The 24,927-nt window shown below is 45.1% G+C and overlaps 1 protein-coding gene across 8 annotated transcripts in view; it reads left to right on the forward strand.

Annotated features, from left to right (window-relative positions):
• The first annotated feature begins 596 nt into the window (after positions 1 to 596).
• Positions 597 to 24,927, forward strand: part of LOC113169231 (latent-transforming growth factor beta-binding protein 4) — a 25,252-nt gene continuing 921 nt past the window's right edge. The window contains exons 1-34 of one of the 8 annotated variants that reach the window (XM_026370467.1): positions 598 to 1,118; positions 6,786 to 7,046; positions 7,175 to 7,251; positions 7,590 to 7,760; positions 9,122 to 9,224; positions 10,037 to 10,096; positions 10,761 to 10,883; positions 12,833 to 13,009; positions 13,102 to 13,239; positions 13,339 to 13,644; positions 13,721 to 13,891; positions 14,078 to 14,209; positions 14,561 to 14,686; positions 14,785 to 14,898; positions 15,097 to 15,216; positions 15,568 to 15,681; positions 15,813 to 15,932; positions 16,023 to 16,142; positions 16,268 to 16,387; positions 17,031 to 17,156; positions 17,264 to 17,389; positions 18,356 to 18,478; positions 18,821 to 18,952; positions 19,646 to 19,771; positions 20,090 to 20,362; positions 20,654 to 20,725; positions 20,903 to 21,031; positions 21,144 to 21,284; positions 21,579 to 21,731; positions 21,846 to 21,950; positions 22,172 to 22,334; positions 22,427 to 22,710; positions 22,867 to 23,019; positions 23,206 to 24,927. The exon at positions 23,206 to 24,927 is cut by the window's right edge and continues 920 nt beyond it. In XM_026370467.1, coding sequence (XP_026226252.1) covers positions 842 to 1,118; positions 6,786 to 7,046; positions 7,175 to 7,251; positions 7,590 to 7,760; positions 9,122 to 9,224; positions 10,037 to 10,096; positions 10,761 to 10,883; positions 12,833 to 13,009; positions 13,102 to 13,239; positions 13,339 to 13,644; positions 13,721 to 13,891; positions 14,078 to 14,209; positions 14,561 to 14,686; positions 14,785 to 14,898; positions 15,097 to 15,216; positions 15,568 to 15,681; positions 15,813 to 15,932; positions 16,023 to 16,142; positions 16,268 to 16,387; positions 17,031 to 17,156; positions 17,264 to 17,389; positions 18,356 to 18,478; positions 18,821 to 18,952; positions 19,646 to 19,771; positions 20,090 to 20,362; positions 20,654 to 20,725; positions 20,903 to 21,031; positions 21,144 to 21,284; positions 21,579 to 21,731; positions 21,846 to 21,950; positions 22,172 to 22,334; positions 22,427 to 22,710; positions 22,867 to 23,019; positions 23,206 to 23,348 — 5,079 coding nt within the window. In that variant the 5' untranslated portion in view covers positions 598 to 841 and the 3' untranslated portion in view covers positions 23,349 to 24,927. Of the gene's footprint in view, positions 1,119 to 6,785; positions 7,047 to 7,174; positions 7,252 to 7,589; positions 7,761 to 9,121; positions 9,225 to 10,036; positions 10,097 to 10,760; positions 10,884 to 12,832; positions 13,010 to 13,101; positions 13,240 to 13,338; positions 13,645 to 13,720; positions 13,892 to 14,077; positions 14,210 to 14,560; positions 14,687 to 14,784; positions 14,899 to 15,096; positions 15,217 to 15,567; positions 15,682 to 15,812; positions 15,933 to 16,022; positions 16,143 to 16,267; positions 16,388 to 17,030; positions 17,157 to 17,263; positions 17,390 to 18,355; positions 18,479 to 18,820; positions 18,953 to 19,645; positions 19,772 to 20,089; positions 20,363 to 20,653; positions 20,726 to 20,902; positions 21,032 to 21,143; positions 21,285 to 21,578; positions 21,732 to 21,845; positions 21,951 to 22,171; positions 22,335 to 22,426; positions 22,711 to 22,866; positions 23,020 to 23,205 lie in introns of all 8 variants that reach the window. The other 7 variants (XM_026370485.1, XM_026370476.1, XM_026370494.1 and 4 more) reach the window with 7 other exon arrangements.

Consider the following 24,927-nt stretch of genomic DNA (forward strand, 5'->3'; position numbering starts at 1 on the left):
CTTTATTAGCCTATTAACCATTACTGACACGCTCATCTCACCATTTAGTTTTTAAACCAAATCAGATTCTTCCTTTACTGAACTTATGAGCTCAGACTGTGGTTCACCAAGTTCAGCAAAATACACCAATTTATTATGTGCGTTATAAATATCGGTGTACAAAACATTCTGCGTCGTGCGTGACGCTGCATTTGCACCTCGTCACAGTACATCTGTGCTGACGTACAAGTGAACACAACGCATCAGTTAGTACAGGTTTTAAATTTGAAATAAGACTGAAGCTCCTTCTTCTCTGCAGCCAGTAGCTGCTTTTAACTTTAACATGCAAATTCAAGTCCCTGAAACCCAAACCAGGGTTGCATCATCAGCCTGACATCCTCTGATGTCCTGGAGTCTGTTATGAAACTGTGTGCAGAGAAAGATTGTCTCTGTTCGTACCAACAAAAAAAGAGAAGAAAGTAAAAGTCGAGAGGGAGGTTCACATACTAATTCTCTCTCTCTCTCGCCCTCTCAGTCTGAACTGATGGAGCGGATCCCTGCTAAACATTTTGTTTGGAGCAGAGCCCAGTCCTGCATGCTGCTTTCAATTATCCCTCTACCACTCTCTCACTTTGTGCTCAGGCTCTGTTGCTCGCTCGCTCACACTTAGTAGCGTTTAGGGAAAAACAGAGCAGAGAGAGAGGGGAAAGCGTATAGTCGTTTTCTTCCTTCCTTTACTCCTTTTTTCCCCGAGACACTTATTTTGACTCGATAGAAACGGGGAGAGAGAGGAGGACCAGGACGGAGCTTTAGGAGTTTGTACGATGCAACGCTCTCAGAAACTCTGACTGCAACACTCAACATGCTGCAGCCTCAACTCTGCTGCTTTCTGTCTTCTGTTTTCATCTTCTTCTTCTCTCCTCTGTCCGCTGATGGACAAATGGTCACAGGAGGAGGAGGAGGAGAAGGGTTGGAGAGGATTCAGGTGATGTTTACTCCGACAATCTGCAAGGTGCGCTGCAGCCAGGACAGATGTGTCAACTACTGCGAGAGAGGTAACGTGACAACGCTGTACAGCAGCAACAGCGAGGGAGGAGGAGGACGGAGAGACGGCTCACATGCACCAGGCTTCAGAGTCTGTAAGTTCAAGTTCCACTGTACATTTCAACAGAAGTAAAAATCAACTACAGAAACCTTCAAACTGTAGTAACATCAAATGCCTCACTCAGTCTGACAAAACGTTCTCAGTTTGCTCCCAAATTACAGTGTTTGTGTTTCCTTCAGTTCCTGTGCTGCTCCTTTGTTTTAAAGTGTGGTGCATTAGGTTCACCTGTAGTGTAGCCAGAGATTTTGTTATCTGTGAATCGTACACTTGGAGAATAAGAAACGGGCCTATTGCAGATGAACTTTTTCAATTTGTGCTGGTGTTGTGGTGCATAACAAATATTAAAAATAAGAAGCACAGTGTGTGAGCCTCAGTTGGCTCACAAATTAAATCTGAAATAATCCTGTGTCCTATTATATGAGCTACACACTCGTCCTTTATAGAACAGACTTTAATAGGCCAGAATTAGTTTGTTCTAGTTTTACAAGTCAGAAAATAAAACACATCTCAGCGTTGACGGCTGTTGGGTAGTTTTGTCGTGCTTTTCCTTTTTGAACATGAAATAATGACCTTTTCTACATCTCAGGAGTCTTTTTGCTGCCACATCGATGTGCAGGTAGTTTGTCAGGGAATGGGGCTCCTTGTTTCCGGCCACATATGTACCTGACATCATGAGCAGTCCTTCTACTCAGGTGTTGCAGTGCATGATGTGGACTCTCAAAGCATGCCTTTGCAAAGTGAGGGACATACTTGATAATGTTAACTCACACATTGTTAAAACAATGAAGAGATTATCGTAGATAACTCACCACTAGGGAACACGCTGTCAGGTCATCATCACTGATGCCCAACAAACCTTTAGCGACCACATCTCCTCCCTCTCCTGGGCAAAATGATTTGACTACAGCAGTTCTTTGCTGCAGCTGCTGCTGTGTGACGCTGCAGTGATGCTCAACACAACGAGAGGGACACTGACAACTATGTGTGTGTGAATGCTCAAACCAAACACCAGACTTCATCTTTACAAGAGGCTTTTAGTCATTGCACATCATGTGGCAAAGAATCCTGAAGATGCAAACAGATAATGCTTGCCATGAACTTGGTGTTAACACTCTCTGTATCTGGATGTGAGGTTTTAGTGATGTCACACAGCTCAGCTGCAGTAACGAGAAGAGAAATGTGTCTAATAAAGGTAAATAAGAATAAATCCAGTTTAAGCCTGCAAGCCTAGCTCTCACTCAAATTAAACTTACTTTGAAGGAACCTCCCACCCAGCAATGATACCAAAATACCAGAGAGAAATGAAAGAGCAGGAAAATGTCAAACTGTCGGAGCGTTGCCACGAAAGCAGAGTCCAGAGCGTTGGAGCTGGAGCCACTGAGAGATAAGCTGCTGCACCAAATATCTGATCCCAACATATGGGTTTACACGTGTGAAGCTGTGTCATGTGGCCTGCAGAGTCCAGAGTCTGAAATGGAGCCAGTGAATAACTGTGTAGTCAGAACAGATTCCAGGTCAGTTTGTGCTAAATCATTCCTGTTGGCAGCAGCTCTGAACTCTGATGAGGAGACTGATGGGAAAAGTTCTTTGGTTTCACATAAGAGGAACTTCACCTTCCTGCAACTGTCAGATTCCATGGACTTTACATTGATCTCAGTTGGTTCAACTGGAACCATGAAGATGGGCACTAAGAGGTTAAAACACTAGAAAACACCCAGCAGTGACTTTTCTTTGCTGTTTGGCAGTTGAGTTTTATTTAAAGGGGACGGTTCAACGAAGTTTAAACACATATAGATACAGGTTACATGGAAAACAAACAGGGGAACAAAGGTTGGGGGCCAGAAGAAGAACAAGGAACACCACTGACGTATGGCTTTGATTATACTCATAATCCCAGTACAGTATCTAGTCCTGATCCTGATTCTAACCTGAACCCTGAAACCAAGTGAGAGTCGTGAAACAGTGAGTTGAAGCTTTGAGGATCGGCCTCACTGCAACATCAACAGAGGACGAGGGAGGAAGCGATTCCATTGTGGGGTCAAGAGGTCAATCCCTCGTCCAAACAGCTGCTTCTGTGTCAGCCTCGGACACTTTGTGTGATTTTCTCTAAACTGACTTTTGTCAGCACAAATACAAAAACATCCGCTCGTCACACGTTGTGCGTCTGCATGACCTCACTGTAAGGAGCTGACTTCCTGTGTGATCCTAAGAGGGTTTCTCCACCGTCAGATTGTGTTCTCCTTATTTCAGAAACAGGCATTAGATGAGACTGGGAGTAACAACTGTAGGAGTTGTGGTTTCGCAATTACGTAGGCGGAGGTACAGGGCCGGTGGACACGAGGGAGACCGACTGACCACCTTTTCGCGTAATATGGACAGAATCCAGTAGATGACTGTGCTCTAACAAAGCCGACAGAGCCCAGTTTTACACAGCTGCTGGGGTCTCAGAAGGCGGACGTTTGAATCCTACTGCTTTACTGAGCGTTTGCTTGTCTTACACATTTACAACTTTATTCAGAGTTTCCAACACAAACGACGGCAACATGGACACTCGGAGCACTGCACGCTGACCGTGCTGCAGCACAGGCTTTACCCACAAGCCCCTTGTAGAGCACAGACGATGGTCTCCTACTTTTTAAGGAGACTCTTAACACTCTCATTCCTTGCTGTTCATTACATTTAGCTCACACACCCAAGGTAACGAACCGTGGCTCAACAATCGATGGTTTTATGGTTTTCAAAGAAAGCGGTTTGGGGTTCAGTGTCTACTCTCTGAGCTGGGGTCAGGGTTGCCTCCTGATCCACAGCTGCCCTGCTGACACTTTGTGGAGTCGAACTCACCTCACTGCAGCCTGCAAGCTGTTGTCATATTGTTTAACATGTTTTAAAGTCACAGATTGAGATTGAGGCATAATAATGACAATGTTGGGGGTGACTAGAGACTCTAAAGGACCACTACAGCATGCAGAGGCTGAAACTAGAGCTAAAAGAGAGGAAATGCTGGACACAAACCTCATTCCAAGTGAATCAGCATGTTAATGAGTTTAAAACATCTCAGCTGTTGTGTTGTGAACCACAGGTTTCCTGTAACCAGACTTCAAGCCCAGAGCTGTCGGGTCAGATTGAATCATTTCTTTCTTTATCAACTTGTTCATCAGAGCTCAGTGTTTCTGTCTCTCTTCATCTGTGTTTATATCATTTCATCTCTGTGTGTTTTTGTTTTGCCCCAGTTACGTCCTCCTAAAACTCTGTGTGTGCTGATGTGGTCCATCTGCAGGGCGATGTCCACGATAATAATTAGGTCACTGTGTTTACACCAATACACACAAAACGTGTGTGTGCGTGTGTGTTTTCACCAGAAATTCTTGTCAGATAAACAAACATTTCACACACACCACAGATGATGTGGACACAAACACAGAAGTATCTTGGATACATACAATAGTCAAACACACGCGGATGGACAGGACTCGCTACAGGTGCTTAGTTACAGGTACCAGTTGTTCAGCATGTAGAATCCTACAAAATGTCCTGATAATACCAGACTGGGTATCAGCACATGGAGATTTTATTTACTGCATTAATGCTCTACCGGCACATCCCCAATGGAAATGGGTCACTTCACAAATTCACCTTCAGGTTTGAAGTTTCTCAGATTCAAGTCGTGCACATCCTAAAAGGAGCCTGTAAATACAGGAGATAAGATGCAGGTGAACAAAAGAAGCTGCACACAGACTGGATGTTTTCCCTTTTAAACCTTGATCATATGCAGCTTATGTTTTAGACCTGCAGATATTTCCTCTCTTGTTGTCGTCACGTTTTCTAACTTAAGTGTGTATAAATGGAGACAAAGTGATGCAGCCACACTGAGGTGGTGATAATGCCGAGAGACTTGTCTCTTTTCCTGAAACAACATTTAGAACATTTTTCTTAACGCTGAGTTTTATTTACGACTCCTGATATTAATCCAGCTGAAACTCGTAACTGGGGGAGAGCAGCAGCCAAACTGAGAGAGCTCACTCAAGCAATTTCCCAGTTTCAACATATTTACAGTGTAAGTCGTTAACCTCGTTCCTAGGCTGAAGTCGCAGCTTAGGATCGAGGTTAACATCCGCATTGTAAAAGGAAACCGGCTAAAAACATAATTGATGCAGAAAAGAGTGTGAATCGTTCAGTTTATTGGCTTTTCTATGATTCTTAAAAAAACAAAGACATATCTGATTAATAAAATAAATGGAAATAAGTGAAGAAGTCGTTTTTTTCCTCCTGTTTTTGAAGCTTTTAATTTCTCTTCATCGACCTAAATTGCAGCACTTGGTCTAATTCAGTCCTAATAGAGAAAATAGAGCATGTGCTTAGTACTTCTACTTAGGTCCAGAAGTATCCGTGGTGTAGTAATGAAGTGATTTCTCTGATAAAAACAATGTTGAACTGTTAATAACATGAATGTTTGAGTGTGGTCCAGGTTGTTCCTCATGTGTCTCATAAATCAGTTTCTGCAGAATCCAACATGTTCAGTTTAATTCATGAACAGATTCAAGGAGAGAAAAACTTCAACAACCTGATTTCTGAACAGTTACTGTCACAAACTGAATCTTTAGTTAGTAGAAATGAGAGTTTTCCTAAGGAGAAAATATTTGTGAACTCACTTCACATTAGTGCTGTAAACTGAAAGAAACATTTGTAGTGATGAATAAAAAAAACCCACTGCAGCTCCAGAGTGATTTTGTGAATTACTGGAAGTCAAGATCAGAATTAAAAATGAAATTCAATAAATCTTTCAGACCAAGTTTGAATCAAACATATCACACAGTAAATAATAACCTGCACATAGTGTTTGCAGCTGGTCACAGAGCTGCTGATGGAGATCTCATGGAGACCAGAACCTGGTTTTAAAGCTGCAGGTTTCCTTCCTGCTGCAGAGACCTCGAGGTGTTATCTGCTCATTAGCTGAGCTCTAACAATACACCTACATCCTGTCAGAGGGGCTCGGACAGGAAGGAGGAAGTGGCTGGCTGGTTCCGTCGGCCCAACCGGCCAGGGCAGCACTTTTGTTTTAGATCTCCAACCTGACACAGAGCTCGGTGTTATGAAACGGATCCATTACATACAGTTTCCAGCCTGACTGTAAACAGGGCAGGCCTTGGACCTGTGTTCACAAAAGCCTTTCTGTGGCCAAAGTCTAGTGCAGTTCTATCGTTGTGAGGACATTTTGGCTGGTCCATGCACCTTCAAAGTGCTGTTTGAGGATTAAAACGTAGGTAGAGATGTCTGGAGTCAATCTGTGTCGGCCTGTGAATATCTTAAAGGATTGAGAAGACTAAAATAAATCCTAACAGAATCTGGAACTTCACTGGACTCTGTGTAAGATGCTCCACACTGGACTGAGTCTTTCTGTAATTCCAGGAAATCCAACACAGTGATGCCTCTTCCCTCTGAATTAAATCTATTACGGAATAGAAATCTTATGTTTGATTACATTTGCGATTTTGGTGCAGCTCAGATCACATTTCAGGACCAACATATGCAGAAGGACATTGCAAACAGCGCCACACGTTCATGTCATAAAGTGGACAAATAATCGAATCAATCGCTGGTACTGATGTAGTCACTACCTGTGGATGTTGCTAACAGCTAATAACACCAGATAAATGAATGAAGGAGTAAACGCAGCTGATGGTCTCATGTTTTTCTCCTGCAGTCCTCTGTCCTCTGCTCTGTAAGAACGGAGGCATCTGTCTGCAGAAAGATCGCTGCCTCTGTCCACCAACCTTCACTGGGAAGTTCTGCCAGATCCCCGTCGCTCCCAAGGCCACAGCAGAACCTGCTGCAGCTTCACCCTCATCCACCAATGAGATTGTGAAGCCTGCTCCCCTCTCTGCAATGGCAGCAAATCAGGAGCTGACCCAGTCTGAGTTCATCCTGCCACTGGGCCAGAACCAGGAGGCAGCGAGGTCTGCAGGTGAGTCTGTGTGTTTTTAGTAACTGTCATTGGTCTGATTTACAGAGGTAATGACTCTGTGTGTGTGTGTGTGTGTGTGTGTGTGTGTGTGTGTGTGTGTGTGTGTGTGTGTGTGTGTGTGTGTTCAGCTCCCGGCGCCTCCATGGTGAAGGTCCGAGTGCAGCATCCCCCTGAGGCCAGTGTGAAGATCCACCAGGTGCTGAAGGTAAAACTCTGATTGGTTGTTCTGAACCAGGTGTGAATGACTCAGTGCTGTTAGATTAATAAAAATGTGTATTTAGCTGCTGTTCGTGTACTTTAAACTACTTTATCTACTCAGTTTGTTCACAGTACGTTTGTGGCTGTTTGTGCAGAACAAGGTACTGTATCTAAAAGCTGCAGTTTGGGTTAATTAGTGACTTTGAATTCTCCCCCACTGAGTGTTTATTCTTTATTTGGGCATTATCAGCTGGCGTGGCGTTTACTTACAGTGGGTAAAGTCAGTGATGGAGGAACAGATGTGTGACCTGCTGCTGAGCAGTTTGTCTCTTCACCTCAATCCAGGTCTCTGGATTTGGCCCCACCCTGAGGACCTTCTCCTCCTCCTCCTCGGGCTCAGCAGGCGCTCCGGCCCCAGCAATCGGGGGCATCCTGGCGCAGACAGTGAGGGGGGGTGGCACATACGCGCAGCAGTCTGGATTCAAGTACTGTTTCAGGGAGGTGAAAGATGGACAGGTGAGTGGGAGGGGACCTCGCTTCTGTAATTAGCAATAATTAGCCTGCACACCTGTTCTGTGTTAGAACCTCAGAGGACCTGAATCAAGAGTCTGAGACCACGGTGTCTCCCAAACTGTGGTTTGTCAAATAACCTACAGAGAAAATACTGGTCCCTGCCAAGAGAGACAAGAAACGCACCTCAGTTCGAGTGGTGGTTGTTCATTAGGAGAGATGGGAGCTTTGGTGGTCTGTGGTGACTCCACCCAGCTGGGATGTAGTCACTCACAGGCTGTTTAGGTTTGTATATAAGATAAATAACAACTAACCAACGGCTGCTCACAAACTCTGGAGGTAAAAGTCCAGTTAACCAACAGCAGAGTGATGCCGACGGTTCAGAGGTTTAAACAGCTGGATGTGAGGGCTGTGTGACAGCAGCTACTACAGCTGAAACCAGAGCTGTGTTTGACTCTCGGCATGAAATACGGCCGAGGAGGATTTTTCTATCACAAAGCAGAGAAGTGTGAACACAACATTTCTCTCTGCAGCCACAACTAATGTGAGCCAGTCGTTTTCTCAGGCTTCAGTCTGCAGCTACAACTCAACACCATCATAAACACATGACTGATTTACTCTCACTGTGAAACACTTATGTGGCACTGCAAAGACAAATAAATGATGCCAACAACAAACGCTGCTCATTTAAAGGGAACTTGCACAAATTTTGGACAGATCACCAAAACTTCAGCAGCTATAAGGAGCTTCGTTTTATATCCACTGAGAGTTTAAATCACACATGACGGTTTGTGTCTGAGTACTGGACCGGACCTCCGTCTCCTCCATGATGTGGAGCAGCCGCTACCGCAGCTTCTGATAGTTGCTGTGTTCACAAATCAGTGTTTTACTCCACATCCATTAAAACAGTGTAAAGGCTACTTCAGTGTGGGCAGGAGGAGTGTCGCCTCGAACTTTAAACCTTTTTCACTTGTAATATTTCACCAACAAACAAAGGTGAAACAAAATTCCAACAACTGAAAACAGTTCTTTAGTCCTGTCTTGGACCTGTGTGCACACCACCCTGGTTCAGACTGAAATATTCAGACATGCCCTCAGGATGAACTGCAGTAATTTATTGATCCTCTGACTTTTCGTGTAGCGACATCATCAGGTCAGTATTTGAATTCCTCCAGTTTATGACGTTCCCATCAACCTCTGCTGCACCGTACTTTATGGTTACTGCTAATTATTTATCTTCTTTCTGGATGTGCACCTCTGCACATCTGTGTCCTCAGTTTGATAAAAGGAAGTGTGTGTGTCTGTGTGTGTTTATGTGTGTTTATGTGTGTGTCTGTGTGTGTTTATGTGTGTTTATGTGTGTTTAGTGCAGCTCTCCTCTGCCGGGACTGAGGAGCAGGGAAATGTGCTGCAGAGGGATCGGGAAGGGCTGGGGAATCACCGACTGTGTCCTCTGTCCAGGTAACACAGGTACACAAAAACACCATCTCCAACTCCTGAACCTAAAAACCCCTTAAAGAGTCAGAGGAAGAGAGACACACTCATACACAGAGAGTCCGTACTGATGCTGACTAACAGTAAAGGAATGCAGCTCTGTGGGACTGTAGACACACACACACACACACACATACTGAACATCTGTGTGTGTGTGTGTGTGTGTGTGTTCATGGAAGGTGGCGTTAGCTCACTTTCTGGCGTCTAACTTCACATCAGTCTGTCAGATCAGAAAGAATGACGCAATGCACCTTTAAAACCAGAGCGAGAGAGAGAGAGAGGACACAGTGAGTCATGGAGTACACACACACACACACACACACACACACACACACACACACACACACACACACACACACACACACACACACTGCTGTGTGTTGCCAGTTGGATTACGTCTAGTTTTATTTGGACCCCCATTAGTTCTTAATCTACCATTAAAACACATTTACATTTCTCTCCATTAATAACAAACATGAACGAAACAGAGACGAACACGTTTTCATATAATAATCAACATTATCACAGCAGAAGGACAAATAATGAAGTGGAAACGGAGACATTTCCTGTTTTAAAGCAACTCACCCACTGAATCCACACAGCTGTTTTCCTGTGTCTACAGAACAGGAGCAGAGTGTGTGTGTGTGTGTGTGTGTGGCTGAAACTGTTTCCTCTCTCACTCCGTCTATCAGCTACATATCTCTCAGCCTCAGGTTGCGTCTCTCACTGATTGATCGTTTGCTGTCTGATCAGATTATTAATCCATCGTTCTTCATCGTCATCATCAGGTCCAAACAACAGTAGCTGTCCTGCTGGTTTTGAGCGAGCCAATGGAACGCAGTGTGTCGGTGAGTTTAACACACACACACACACACGCAAAGGTCAGAGGTCACAGTCATGTCTGATGTGGGTCAAGGATCAGGTGGGAGACTTGAAGATACAGTCTCTCTGGGAAGATATTCACACCTCTGCTTCATGGCGGTACGACAATAATCTGATTCACAATTAAAAAAGTGAAAAATGATGCCAGAAAAACAGATTGGAAAGAAATTAGGAAGGAGCTCAAACTCTGATGGATCAAAATAACGTGTCATGTTGTCACAGGCTGCAGCAGAAGAAAGCTGTTTAAACACTGACTGTCAGAAAGCTGATGTCATGTTTGTAATGTTGATATAAAAACTGTACACTGACTCACTACGGATCATTTTCTCAAACGCTTGTTGGTTTTTAGTAGTAATAAGATCAGAGTCACAGATTTCCTCCCTCAGTTCATCTGAACACATATACACAGCCTTTTTCTTCATGTTGGGCTCATTTAGGAGTCATCTGATGACTGACTGGTGGTTCTGATTCTCTGAAGCTCACCTGAGCAGGTTCGCAGTTGGAGGATGTTGGTTTGATTTCAGGCTCACTCCTCCTAAACGTGACGCCACTCACAACGATAGAAAGACACGTGTGTGTAGATGTGTGTAAATATAGTGTGTGTGTGTGTGTGTGTGTGTGTGTGTGTAGATGTGAATGAGTGCCTCCTGCCGGGGCTGTGTGAGAATGGGATCTGTGTGAACACCAGGGGGAGCTATAGCTGTGTGTGTAGGGTGGGGTTCATCCTCGATGCCACACATGGAATCTGCATCTGTAAGTAAAACACACACACACACACACACACACACACAATGCCGTCTGCTTGGGAATGAAATCAGCAATAACGCAGACTCCGAGTCAGGACTTCCTGAATCCATCTGAGCTGTTCCTAAAATCTGTTGACCTGTGAAAAAGTAGAATCTACTTTCTGTGCCTCACATGATCTACAAAATGAAGTTTTTAATAAAGATACTAAAACAACCTGTAGACTGCAACTTGTCGCTTCCAGCTCCAGCTCAGGCCTCCATATGTTTTACATTACATTCAGCCTGTCAGTTTTAAGCAAGTGTGAAGTCTTTTATTTTGAAGGAACACAGTAGCAGTTTCTTTCATTAGGTCCTCCCTGCATCATGAACACAATCATCTTTCTAATTGGTGTAACGTAGGTGTAGTGAACTTTAATCTGGACTGCAGAAAACTCAAACAGCAGAATTCAAGATCAATGGAGGTTTTTGTCTGAACGTCAGGCGATCTTGTTCCATGGGAGGTCAAAGGATCCTTTGTTCTGTCAGATGTCGGTGGAAAACGGTTCTGCTGAGAATGAACGGGAAATCAGGGTGAAGTTTGTGCTCAGATGTTTTCTGTGAAGCCTGACGGGTGATCTGTTTATTCTGACCGGCAATCACTGAGGAGGAGGAGGAGGAGGAGGAGGAGGAGGAGGAGGAGGAGGAGGAGGTCTGCTGCAGGATGCTGGTTCGCCTGGTAACCAACGCTTGGCGCTGCCTAATGATTATTAAGTCTGGAGATGTCTCGTCAAAGTGTTGCTTCAGGACTGTGTCTGGTCTCTGATGGTCAGTTGTGTTTTTGTGTTGGCTGCAGAGAAGTGTTTCTGTTATGGAGACCTGTCCAACCATGCTGTCACCTAGAAATGACATTTGATTTGATTGGTTTTATCACTCTTATGAAGAATCACCACGATCACTGTCTCTAAGCTTAAAGACATTTGAACTCACATCCATGAACCTGGTTCATCTGGGTTTAGGGTTAAGTATTGATGCAGCTTCAGATCTTCAAAAAATCAAATGACCTTCTAGGAGACAGTTTGTCTGATGTTGTCTTGTCTGTGTGAGTTTGTTTGTGCTCCTGGTTTCAGGCTCTGTCTGATTAACAGGCTCTTATTAAGGTGCTATGTGAGTTATTTTATCCTCAGTAATCTTTCAGTAAAAATAGGAACACGATCAGTGGAGCGACTTCTGCTTCGTGAAAGGCTGCGAATCACCAGAGCAGATTTAGAGGGAAAGAAATATCATTTTACAGGAGCAGGAACTAATTTAGTCAACTTCAGTTTCTACCTGTAAATTAAACCATTAGTCAAAGTTAATCTGCAGCTATTTTAACTGAATTTCAGTTTTTATTTTGTCTCGTTTTAGATGTTAGTTGTTGATGGTGTTTTTCTGTTAACCAACTATTATCAGAATTAAAAATCTCTCATTTATACAATCACAAGATTCCCAGATGCTGCCAAAGGGGATTAAGGGAAAGAGCCACACCAACATAAAGACATAACATCAATACAGAAACTCAATATAGGTACAGAATATGTGAGATGAATGAAAATGGGTCAATATTTGTAGTCGCGGGAGGAATGACAGCAATTTTAAGACAATTAATGAATTAATTGGTGTTTTTAAAAATATGTTTTCACGTTGTTATTATGGGTTATACTGTTTAAATTAATGAGCAGGTTTATTTCCATGTTAAAGTGGAATCAGTAAAATGCTAGTGAACTTCAGACAAACAGCTGCACATAGCACCTTCATGCTCTAAAAACAACCTCTCTGTTTGTGTTCTCACATTGTTCTTTAAGCTTCTCATGTTAAATCAAGCTTGCTTGGTTCTGTTGGAATGACCCCGAGAACAGCATGTACTGATTCTGCCTGCAGCGCGCAGCTCCTGCCTCCTTCAGTTTTTCCTTCAGTCCTTTTATCTTGTGTCCTCCTCAGCCCACAGTGTGATATCAGTGGAGAAGAGTCAGTGTTACCGGGTCCTGGGTTCAGGTCAGGGTCCATCCTCCTGCTCCTTGCCCATCCTGAGAAACATTACCAAGCAGATCTGCTGCTGCAGCCGAGTTGGTAAAGCCTGGGGCCCCGACTGCCAGAGGTGTCCTTACTTTGGCTCAGGTTGGTGATTGAGTGAGCATCTGTCTGACGAACGGCTCGTTTTCAGTCATCAGATCAGATCAGAACAGTATCTCTTCTCTTCGCTCCTCCAGTGGCGTTCAAGGAGATCTGTCCCGCCGGTCCTGGTTATCACTACTCGGCTTCATCGCTTCAGTTCAGCCAGAGGGTCACTGAGCAACTGGGGAGCCGAGGAGCTCTACCAGTGACCCAGGACCACCAGGATAACCGGGGTACCTACTGTACAGTGAACGAATGTTTATTTACCTCGATGACAGAACATCCATCCTATCCTATCTCACCATCCTCCCATCCACTACTCCCCCTCTCAGCTCCTGTTTCTGGGTCCAGTAGCAGCGGCGTCTCTAGGCCTGAGCAGAAACCTTCCTCGGGTGTTGGCTCCAGCGCTGCATCGGCTGGTACCGGCAGTACCCACACCAGACCCAGTCCGCCTCAGTCTCGCCCGGCGTCCGGCTCTCCTGCTTCCAGGCCCGTGCAGCCTGGCAGTGCTGACACCACAAACACCCGTGACAAACCCCAGACTCCTGGCAGACCCGGGACCCCACAGAGCCGACCTGACGCCACTCCATCGTTGACCACACAACCAAGACCTCAGCCTCCGTCTACCGGCAGTGAAGGTAAGTGGGACTGGATACGAGCATCAGATGTTTCCTTATTAAAAACCATAAAGCTCAGATCAGGTTCTGCTCTCAGCAGGCGGTCGACCCTCCTCTGTGTCCCGGCCTGAACAGCCACCCACTAGAGGAGACTCGTTCCCTCCGCCGGCCCAGCCACAGAGCCCTGAGCGTAGGTCGAGGCCCAGTGGAGAACTCCCCTCTCAGAACAGACCGGTCAGCCCGACAGCCCGGCCCACCAGAGTCCAGAGTGAGTACCAGTAGCACACACAGAGAGGTCCGGGAACGTTTGACTGTTTTCATACTAATATTTGATATTTTACTGATTTATTCATTTGTTAATTTTATTGTATAAATATGTTTTAATGTTTTGTGTCTTTAAAGAGGATTTTTGGTGTGTGTGTGTGTGTGTGTGTGTGTGTGTGTGTGTCTGCAGCAGTGCGAGGTGTGTGTGAGAGCAGACAAAATGTGTGTGGTCGTGGCCGCTGTGTGGATCAGCCAGGTGGAAAACACACCTGTGTGTGTGATCAGGGATACCAGCCTAACTCTCAGCACACGTACTGCCAAGGTGAGCGCGCACACACACGCACACACACACACACACACAGTTTTACTGTAGTTTTTTTTAAATATTATAAATAAATAGTATTTACAAAACATTTGTTGTGATTTTTACTGATTTACAGCTTCTTTTTTTATCTATTTAATATATTTTACTATATTATTCTGATATTTTAACCTACCTACTAATTTTTACTAATTATTGGAAATTTCACTCTCAATTTTAAAGTCAATTTAAATTTCTTGTTTCACAAAAGAAGAACCAACCTCGTCATCGTCGGCTTTCTTTGTCCAGACAAGAACACAAATGGTTGTATTGCCTTTGAATGACTTTGAATGCTTCTGTGTGTTTGTGTAGATGTGAATGAGTGTGTGCAGTCTCCAGGTGTATGCTCGGGGGGAGAGTGTGTGAACGTCATGGGAAGCTACAGGTGTGTGTGTCCATCTGGATTCAGGAGCAGCGTCCAGCAGACCAGCTGCCAAGGTGACGTCCCCGTCCGGTCGTGTTCACGCTGTTCACGAGTTGCTTCAACAAACAAACAGACAACAAGCTGAAATCGTCTCGTTCTGTTTCTCCCTCAGACATCGACGAGTGTCAGCTGAACGTCTGCGTCAACGGTCGCTGTGAAAACACCCCAGGCAGCTACAGGTGTGTCTGTCGCCTTGGTTACAGGCTCACTGGCAACAGCTGCACAGGTACAGCACTAAAGCCTGGTTCAGGATTTACCAGTCCTCCATCAGCACAGCAAACGATGTATTATGAAGTTCTGATGATAAAGTGACTGAGTAAAATGAAAACAGATTCATTGTGAGGCAGAGTGTGAAATGCTCACATAGCAACCAGACGTTAAGACACTGGTACAAAATGTTTAAGTGTGTGTGTGTGTGTTTCAGATGTGGATGAGTGTAAAGATCCTCTGCAGTGTCCTGGTCAAGAGTGTATCAACACTCAGGGCTCATACCGCTGTGTGTCCTGTCAGCCTGGATATGGGCTCCTCAACCGGCTCTGTACAGGTAACACACACCTGTCGGTCAGAGGTCCAACAACATTAGAAGGACACAGAATCCACTCTGAATTCATCAAACCCTGTTAATGTTCCTGCAAAGAGAATTCATTTATTTCACGTTTTATGGGATAATGATGCAAAAACGAAGTGATGCAGTGTCCTTCTGTGTATGTACATGTACATTTATATTAATTATAATTATATTATATTATTGTAAAGAACCATCTTCAGAGGTGACAGCGAATTATAGACACAACACAGCACGCCATTCAGAACCTCTGGGACACGTGTGTTTAAATACAGTTACTGAACCGTCCTCCACAGTCTCTTATCAGTGTGTTGCTGCAATTGTCTGCAGACATTGATGAGTGTCGACAGGCTCCCTGTGCCAACGGTCACTGTGAAAATACACCTGGAAGCTTCCGCTGTGTCTGTCGCAATGGTTACAAGCTCCAAAACAACACCTGTGCAGGTAAAGAGAGAGACGTGAAGCTGCTCACCTCATACAAACTGCACCCAGCAGCTTGACTGCAGCTCACTGACCAACTGGTTCTATCCTGTGTGTGTGTGTGTGTGTGTGTGTGTGTGTGTGTGTGTGTTCAGATGTAGATGAGTGTGCAGAGCCCTCTCAGTGTCCTGGTCAACAGTGTGTGAACTCAGTGGGATCGTACCGGTGTGTGTCCTGTCGTCTGGGATTCACACTGACCAACAGAAAGTGTACAGGTATGGTACACACACACACACACACACACACACACACACACACACACACACACGTTGTGCCCTCTCTCACGCCCCCCACCCCCTCTGTAGATGTAAACGAATGTGAAGACAGGAGAACATGTTCTGGTCGGCAGTGTGTGAACACTGAAGGATCGTACCACTGTGTGGACTGTCAGCAGGGATTCCACAGTGTGAACGGAGTGTGTACAGGTACAAAGATGAATCTGGCTGTTTGTGATACTGCAGAACAGTTTACTGAGGTTAGTTATATAAGCTACAGAATACTATATATACAGCACTGTGTGTGTGTGTGTGTGTGTGTGTGTGTGTGTCAGACGTGGATGAGTGTGTGCATCCCTCTCAGTGTCCTGGTCAACAGTGTGTGAACACAGTGGGATCGTACCGGTGTGTGTCCTGTCAGCCCGGATACAGCAGCAAAGACGGCTCCTGCCAAGGTAACACTCACACACACACACACACACACACACACACACACACACACACACACACACACACACACACACACACACGACTTGAACTCTGTGATGTACCAGTACTCTGTCGGTCCTAGAGTCCACATCGCACACTGTACACTTAGTTCTGAACCAGCAGGTTTTAAATCAATATCTTTATTGGGACGTTTGTGGTTTAGAGACGTGAGCTCGTAGGTTAAATGCTGCTGGTTCAGTTAAATCTGTCCCTCAAGGTTGGACCCAACCCGAGCAGCTGGCTCTGCTTCCTCCCAAACTTCATGTCATAGTGGTCCAGTGAGTCTGGTCGCAGAAGTAACTCCTCATACAAATGTCACAGCAGCGCTCTGGCACCAGTTTTACCACCTGTACTTCTGGAATTATGCGGTTACACGGCAGAATAATCAGACATCTACCCAGAGAAATCGGGTTTCTCTAATCCCCGATCCTGATCACAGTACCCAGGTTTCCTGTTTACAGGACACTCAAGAAATGTAACCCGGTTACTTGAGTGCAGGTAAACACGCTGTCTCAGTCTCGTATTTAAAGGTGAGATTAGATTAAATTGTCATTAAAGTGATTTGTTTCCGAGACGAGAGATCGAACATTGTGTTCTCTGTCTGTGCAGATGTAGATGAGTGTGCGAGCGTGGGGGCGTGTGAGGCAGAGCGAGTGTGTGTGAACACCGTGGGCTCGTTCAGGTGCGACTGTCCACCTGGCTATCGAACCTCCGGCCTGGGCCGACAGTGCAGAGGTGAGTGGGCATCAACTCTGCTCTAATGTGGTGTTGAAAGAAGCATTCGCAGCCTTTACTCCAGTAAAAGTACTAATACCACACTGTGAATTACTCCGTGTCCACAGACATTAACGAGTGTTTGGAGGGGGATTTCTGTTTCTCCAGAGGAGAGTGTGTGAACACAGCCGGATCCTACACGTGTGTGTGTTCTCAGGGATTCACACTGAGTGACAACAGGACGGCCTGCCTCGGTGAGAACACGATGGTTCTACTTATCTGTTATTTTCATCGTTGTATCAGAGCTTTAATTCAGGAATTTGTAGAAGCTCATTCTCCAAGAAAACTCTCAGCAAACACACGGATCCTTCATAGTTCAAACTTCAGGATTTCACTGCTGGTTTCTGATGGGACTAAATCTGCAGTAGAAATGCTTCAGCTATAGAGAGCTGAGCTGTGCAGTTAATGAGCCGCACACATCCAGTAGTGTATGTTAGAGCTGTAGCAGACAGTCAGATGTGACTGTTGTTGGATGTTTGAGGCCTTGCACACGATGTTTTCAGTGAGAAGTACACAGAGCTCAGTGTTCATGCTGATCTGCTGCCAGCGGCGCGCTCTGATCTCCTCTGTTTCTGCTTTTAGAGCTGATGTAATGGTGATGTCAGCTTTGGCCCGTCCTCATGACGACGATCAGATGTGTGTATCGTATATACAGTATTTTGTGTGTGTTACATGCATAGATGGGTTACAGATTGGTCCTGCTGGGAACAGGCCCAAGGCCCTCAGAGTTCAGCGGGCCCCTGGATTTGTGCCTCTGTATGAGTGAATGCTAACATTTCTGTTTGAAAGTCGCAGAGCTCAGTTAAAGATGCCAAAAATCATAACATCATGCAAACTGGGGTTTAATTGTGTTATTGACCAAATGATTAATCATTAGAAGCTGGTTCCTTCCAGCTGGACCCAGCAGAGCCGACAGAGTGTGTAGAGACACACGGACAAACTAAACGCTGCCCACCACAGTACTAGTACAGTACTACTGTTACAGTACAGTACTGTACTAGTACTACTGTACTAGTACACTAGTACTTTTTTTAAATTTGCAAACAAAAAGACCACCAATGGACACAGTGACGTACAAATGATGTGACAGGTTGTCTGTCCGTGCCTGTGGACCCACGGTTCAACGAAGTGACGGGGACCCTCTGTCTCTGCCTTTGTAGATGTGGATGAGTGTGTGAAGCCCGGAGTGTGTTTGGACGGTCGCTGTATGAACACTGAAGGCTCCTTCCAGTGCCAGTGTCAGACTGGCTTCACCACCAACCCCGAGAGGACGGCCTGCCTCGGTACACACACACACACACACACACACAGTCGAGTTTCCATTACTTCAGTGGACATTATGTTGATTTTCATTCAACTTCCTGAAGACATAAAATCACTTCACCCTAAAATGAAATGATTTACACACTGGAATCATGTTTTGTCCCCACAGTGTGACAAGTGGACACAGATGCATTAATACGTACACACAGAGTTCAGAGGGAACCCTTCTACTTTCTCCTGCTCTACATTTACCTAAGAGCTGGAGTTGCTGTTGCTTTCTCACTCTCTAAATCTCTAAATCTCTCTCTAAATTTATGATCATGTTCTAAAATTCCAAATAGAAATTGATGCGTCTCTTTCAGATGTTGATGAATGCGTCTTGTCCGGAGGCTCAGTTTGTGGCTCACAACGGTGTGAAAACACAATCGGTTCGTTCCGCTGTCTCACCTCCTGTGAGCCGGGCTACCAGGTCACACAGACCGGCCAGTGTGTAGGTGAGTAACATTAAAACTGCACTTTCTAAACCTCCATATGTCGAGATGATGAATAGCTGTAAACACCCAAAGAGTGACGTGCACAAACTGTTCCTCAGTGAAACTCGACATTTCCTGCAGATGTTTCACAATAAAAGCCCCCTAGAGAAGAGAGGATTCTCTTGAAATGATTAATCTGAAACAGATGCAGCAAGAGCAGCAACATACGGAGCAGAAACGGGGAGGACTGATCATCTGGTGCATTATACTTATGTTGCTACTCGTTTGTCTCCGGCAGATTTATTTAAATGATATTAATTTAACACCTTATTGATCTCTGCACATAGAGGATGTCACTACTATGGGGTTTCAGGGTGTTGTCCAAGGTCACCTTCACGTGACCAGGACGAACCGCAGCTGTAAAACCAGCCAGTGTTGTCGGGCCTATAAATACTGTACGTCCAGGGCTGCTGTATTTACCTGCTCTGTCTGGCTTTAGACAGGGCAGTAATAAGAAGCGTCAGTGAACACGTCCCCATCATTCAACATGCAATGTTAAAAGTGTTGTGTTGAAATTAAAATGTCCCAGAATGCATCCTGATCCCAGGATTCATCCTGATTCCAGGATTCATCCTGATTCCAGGATTCATCCTGATCCGTCACTGTCATCGCTGATGCACGTGTCATACTTAACCTCTCTGTTCTCTCTGTCAGACGTTAACGAATGTACCAATAAGACGGTGTGTGGGGAACACGCTGTGTGCCAGAACGGGATGGGAACATACCAGTGTGTGTGCGACCAGGGCTTCACCTCCACCCCCGATAGAAAGGCTTGTGTGGGTATGTATCCATGTGCAGATTTTTCTCAGTGACATTTAATTTAATTTAAATGGATCCCTAGTAGCCACTAACAAGAACTACTCTTCCTGGGTTCCTCACTAGTGAAGGTTGCATCCTGATCCAAACAAGAAATCATCTGAATGGGACACTACTTAAATACACACAGATTTTATTCTTCTGTACTTCACAGATTCAAAGAATCAGTCTTTACATGTTACGCTCATAAAAAGACTTCATCTCAGCAGTATTCACACTTCTTTAAAAAGGTAGAGATCAGTTCTAGTACTCATATCAGTATTCTCCCTTCTTCTGCTGCAGCAGAGACACCAACAGGTTCCTCCTCCTCCTCCTCCTCCTCCTCTTCTTCCTCTTCCCCCACCTTCCATGCCAGTGTGGTGGAGTTAGATCCGGTGCTGCCCCCGCGTCCCGCAGCTCGTCCTGGTGAGCTGAGGGACTGTTACTACAACCGGGCTGAGTGGGGAAGCCGAAGCCTGCTGGCTGCCAACACCAGCCAGCAGGAGTGCTGCTGCACGGTGGGCGAGGGCTGGGGGCTGGGCTTCCAGTACCAGGCCTGCCCCCTTGCTGAGACAGGTGGGGGTTATGGTATTGAACTTTATGCTTTGTACTTTAAATACAGTGGCACGAACCTGAGCAGTGCAACATAAAGACAGGATGTTATCAGTGCATTAGATTGTAGAGTTCGAGCAGCTCTCAGCTCTCTGTTCCCCGCACACGTCTTCAAACAGAATGGATTAAATAAAAAAATAAAAAATAAAATAAAATAAAATAAATTCCTGTTATAAAAAAGATCTGATCACTGAACAGTACATCTTTCATCTCTGACCAACAGTGTCCGTTAACCACGCGTCTGTTTCTTTGCAGCTGAGTTTCAGTCCCTGTGCCCCAGTGGGAGAGGATACGTCACTACTGGACCAGGAGCCTTCAGCTACAGAGGTACCAGTGAAACCAGTTTAAAATAAGCAGGACATCCACAGTTTTTATATTACTTTGACTTTACGAAGCCTCAGACGTCCAGTCAGCAGTCAGCATTTCACAGCATGTTCAAAACACGTGGACAGAAGTGACAAAGTGCAGTGACCCTGAAATGTTTGTGCACACATCTGTTTCCAGATGTGGACGAGTGTAAGCGTTTCCATCCCGAGGTGTGTAAGAACGGAGTGTGTGTCAACAACATCCCAGGGTACAGCTGCTACTGCTCCAGTGGATATGTTTACAACAGCATGCTGCTGGAGTGTGTCGGTACAAACACACACACACACACACACACGTCACACACAGCTTAAATCAGTGGAGTTACATGAAGAACGGAGCCTCCTCTCGTCTGCTCACTTCTTTTATCTCTGTGTCTCAGATCACGACGAGTGTGAGGAGGAGAGCTGTGAAGGAGGAGTGTGTGTGAACACAGTGGGTTCATATTACTGCAGCTGTCCGCCTCCTCTGGTGCTCGACAGCACTCAACGAAACTGTGTCAACTCGTCCGACCTCAATGTGGGTAAGACGCCTTCCTTCATCCTCAACGTGTTTTCCCAGGAAGCTCTTTCCAACAAGATCCATCAAGACTTTTGCTCGAACCTTCATTTATCTGACAAAAGTACAAAGAAAAGATTCTTCATATGAAAAGTTTGTAAAATATTCAGGTAAATCAGAATTGACTGTTAATCTGAATTCTGGTCTTTCACCATCTCCAGAACATAAAACTGTGAAAAGATTCAGGGACTGTAGAGAAATTTCAGGATGTCAGCAGCATTGGAGCAGGAGTTTAACCCCACTCTTCATCCTCCTCCAGATGAGAACCTGTCCGTGTGCTGGCAGCACCTCTCTGCAGACATGATGTGTCAGAGTCCTCTGCTGGGAGCTCAGGTCACCTACGTAGACTGCTGCTGTCTGTACGGGGTGGGCTGGGGGATGGAGTGCGCCATTTGTCCCCCGGTCGACTATGGTAAAAACAGCTGACTGGAGATGCACACTGACGACCATTTGTAGACCAGGGTAACGTTTTCTGTCTTCAGTAGATGATTAATGTGCTGCTGCTCTCGTTTGTGTGTCTCTGTAGAGGACTATCATTATCTGTGCAGCTCAGTTCGCGCTCCTCTGTTTCCGGAGACTCTTCCAGAATCGAGCAGACCAGAAGCAGGAGCGGGACGGAGAGGAGTGAGCGGTACCAACAACATGATTTATTCTTATTCTTTATTTATCTACAAAGTTCCTCGTTTGTTCTTTTTGACACAGATATGATGAGTGATCTTCACCTTCTGTGGGGTTAGATGTTCTGTATGCACGCAGCTCCTGCAGTGTAGACTTTTGTCTGCTGTCTTTTTTTCTGTGCTCTTGTTTCCTCTTCTTATCTCCTTTCCTCTTTCCCTTGTCCCCTCTCCACAGCTCCTCCACACTTCCCTCCTTACAGTCCGGACTCCCTGTCTCCAGCCGTGGCTCTTGACTATGAGGATTACTCTCCAGCAGGGGGCAGCAGGTCGAGCTTCAGAGGGAGGACACCTGCCACCTACGGTGTGCCGGACCAAACCTATCGCAGGCCTGAGTACAGGTGAGGCTTTGCTGTCAGGTCACTGGTTTCTCTGGTTTCAGTGTATTCCAGTTACTGGACTGGTCGGTGTAAGTAACACGTTTGTCCCTCAGCACCGGTTACTACTCTGAAGGAGACTACAGACCTCCTGATGGCTCCCCACCCAGACAGCCGTCTTTTCGCCTCCCACCAGACCCCCGGGCTGAGAGAGCGTTTGGAGTCAGGCCTCCTCCCTCGCAGCCTGACGCTGCCCCTCTCAGCCTGGCCCCACTGCCTGGAGCTCCCTACGAGGAGGAGGAGGAGGAGGAGGAAGAGGAGCCGTGGAGGCCTGGCCCACCGTTTCCTCCATTCTCTGAGAGGGCCGGAGGGGGAGGAACCCAGAGAAGGGTTTATGAGAGTGAGTCCATAATACACGGTTTTCAGTCCTCAGTGAGTTAAAGCTGCTGTTGAACAGAGAAGAGTTCATATTGAGTCTTTTCAGCAGCATCAGATCTGGAGCCGGATTTGAACTGTTCTCAAAGTAAAACCTCTAAAAGCTTCTCCTGGTTTTCAGGGCGGTATGAGTCCTACACCGGTCTGAGCACAGCAGAGGATTGTGGGATACTGCACGGCTGTGAGAACGGCAGGTGTATTCGCGTTGCAGAGGGTTACACCTGTGACTGCTACCAAGGATACGAACTGGACATGACCTCAATGACCTGTATAGGTACAGAGAGAATGTTAATGATTTATGATATGTTACACTGGGAAACGAGAACTGGGACTTCCACGTATTAAAGGAAGTTACAGTCAATTCTTGTCCTTTAAAGTTCACTTCACTATATTTTTCTTCTTTGTGTTTTTGTTCTGTTCATGATGAATGTATGATCTGTGTGTTGACGTGTGTTTGCAGATAAAAACGAGTGTGAGGACAGCGTCGGTGTGGAGTTCCCATGTGTGAACGCTCGCTGCGTCAACACCGAAGGCTCGTTTCGCTGCGTCTGCAGGAGAGGATACGTCATGTCCCGCAGACCCAACCACTGTGTGGCTGCGTAGACTCGATTGGTTGATCTACTCGGTCCACTCGATCTACGCAATCTGAGACTAGACTACACAATAGGAGACTGACTAGATTAGACGAAGCTAGGTTTAGCTTTACTATAGGACCAGAACGGAAGAACTACACTATTTACTGGACCAAAATACTTAGAGTGCACTAAAGGGGGCGAGACTAGTCGGAATACACAGAATACACCAACAGTAAAGAGTCACTTCAGCCATGTTTTAGTGAGTGTGCTGCAGGAAACTGCTTTGCATCTGAAGTTCACCTTCAAACGCGGACTGTTTTTTTATTGTGTGGGTAAAAATCGTTTGAACGGCTTTTTAGAAGTTATATTCCAGAACATTTTGTCCACATGTCCAACCCAGTGCTAATCGTCTGGACATTCATGGGCTCTCTGTAAATAGGAGTTGCTAATAACTAATTGTCTTATCTATCAAAATATAAACAAATATCGCTCCAAGTTCTGGCTATTAACAGAGTAACTTAACATTTAAGCCACGTTTTGGAGTTAGTACAGTCTTTTTTTCTTATCAAACTGTCTGACGTGTTTCGGTCAGATTAAAATGTGTTGAGTGGGTTAAAAACATCTAAACTGGCCCAGCCCTCTTTAACGCTGTAGTTAAAACCAGGCTCAGCTAGATGTAGACTCCAGAATGACTCGTATTTGAAGTACCGGGAGCCAAACTCCAAACTTCATGTAGATGTTTTTATTTCCCTACCTGGATGTCGATTGTATGGAAACCTCTGTTAAAGGAAAGTCTTTAGATAAGAAAAGCTGTTATGTGTAGTTATTATGATTATTATGATTATTATAATTACGACCAGGCTTCAGAAAAACACTGAGCTCAGATCAGTTCATAAACAACTTTACAGTTTAACTCGACAGAAAACCGAGGGAAATATGCTAACGTCGCCTTTAAATCTGCAACTATAGTATTTTATTTTTTTATCATTATTGATTAATCTGCTGTTTGTTTTCTCTTTTACTTGTTTGATCTACAAAACGTAAGAAAATAAAACTCAGAAGAAAAGTTTTCTAATCGATACTGAGAGAATAATTATATATATATAGTAATTAACATTATGTCCCATGATATTTGTGTTTTCCTTCTTGTCGACATGTGGAGATCCAAACCAACACGTCTCCTAACAACTATCGTGTGTGTGTGTGTGTGTGTGTGTGTATCCAAGGTCTGATTAACTTAAACCTGTCAGCGTCACTGCCTCTGATATTACAAGGAAAATAAAAAACCTACCTACTAGTTCTAAAACTAATTCATCTCAGAATTTATTTGAAATTCATGCATGTGGTGCTCCATCAGTGAACAGCTGTCATGAAGGAAGTTCAGTAGTTGTGATAAATTTAAACGCACCCCAATCAATTAAGACCACTGCAGTCTCCATCCTAATGTCCGAACAAGCTCTGTGTTTGGAGACGGTGTGATCCATTATGTATAATATGTAGAGTAGAACGCAGCGTTGAATCATTTCTCAGAAAACATCAGACTGGAGAGTTTTTTAGAAGACAGTTCGTAGTTTCTGGTCATTTTGAGTCTAATCGAAACCACAGTT

The sequence above is a fragment of the Anabas testudineus genome, chromosome 13 (genome assembly GCF_900324465.2).
Source record: "Anabas testudineus chromosome 13, fAnaTes1.2, whole genome shotgun sequence".
Lineage (NCBI taxonomy): Eukaryota > Metazoa > Chordata > Actinopteri > Anabantiformes > Anabantidae > Anabas > Anabas testudineus.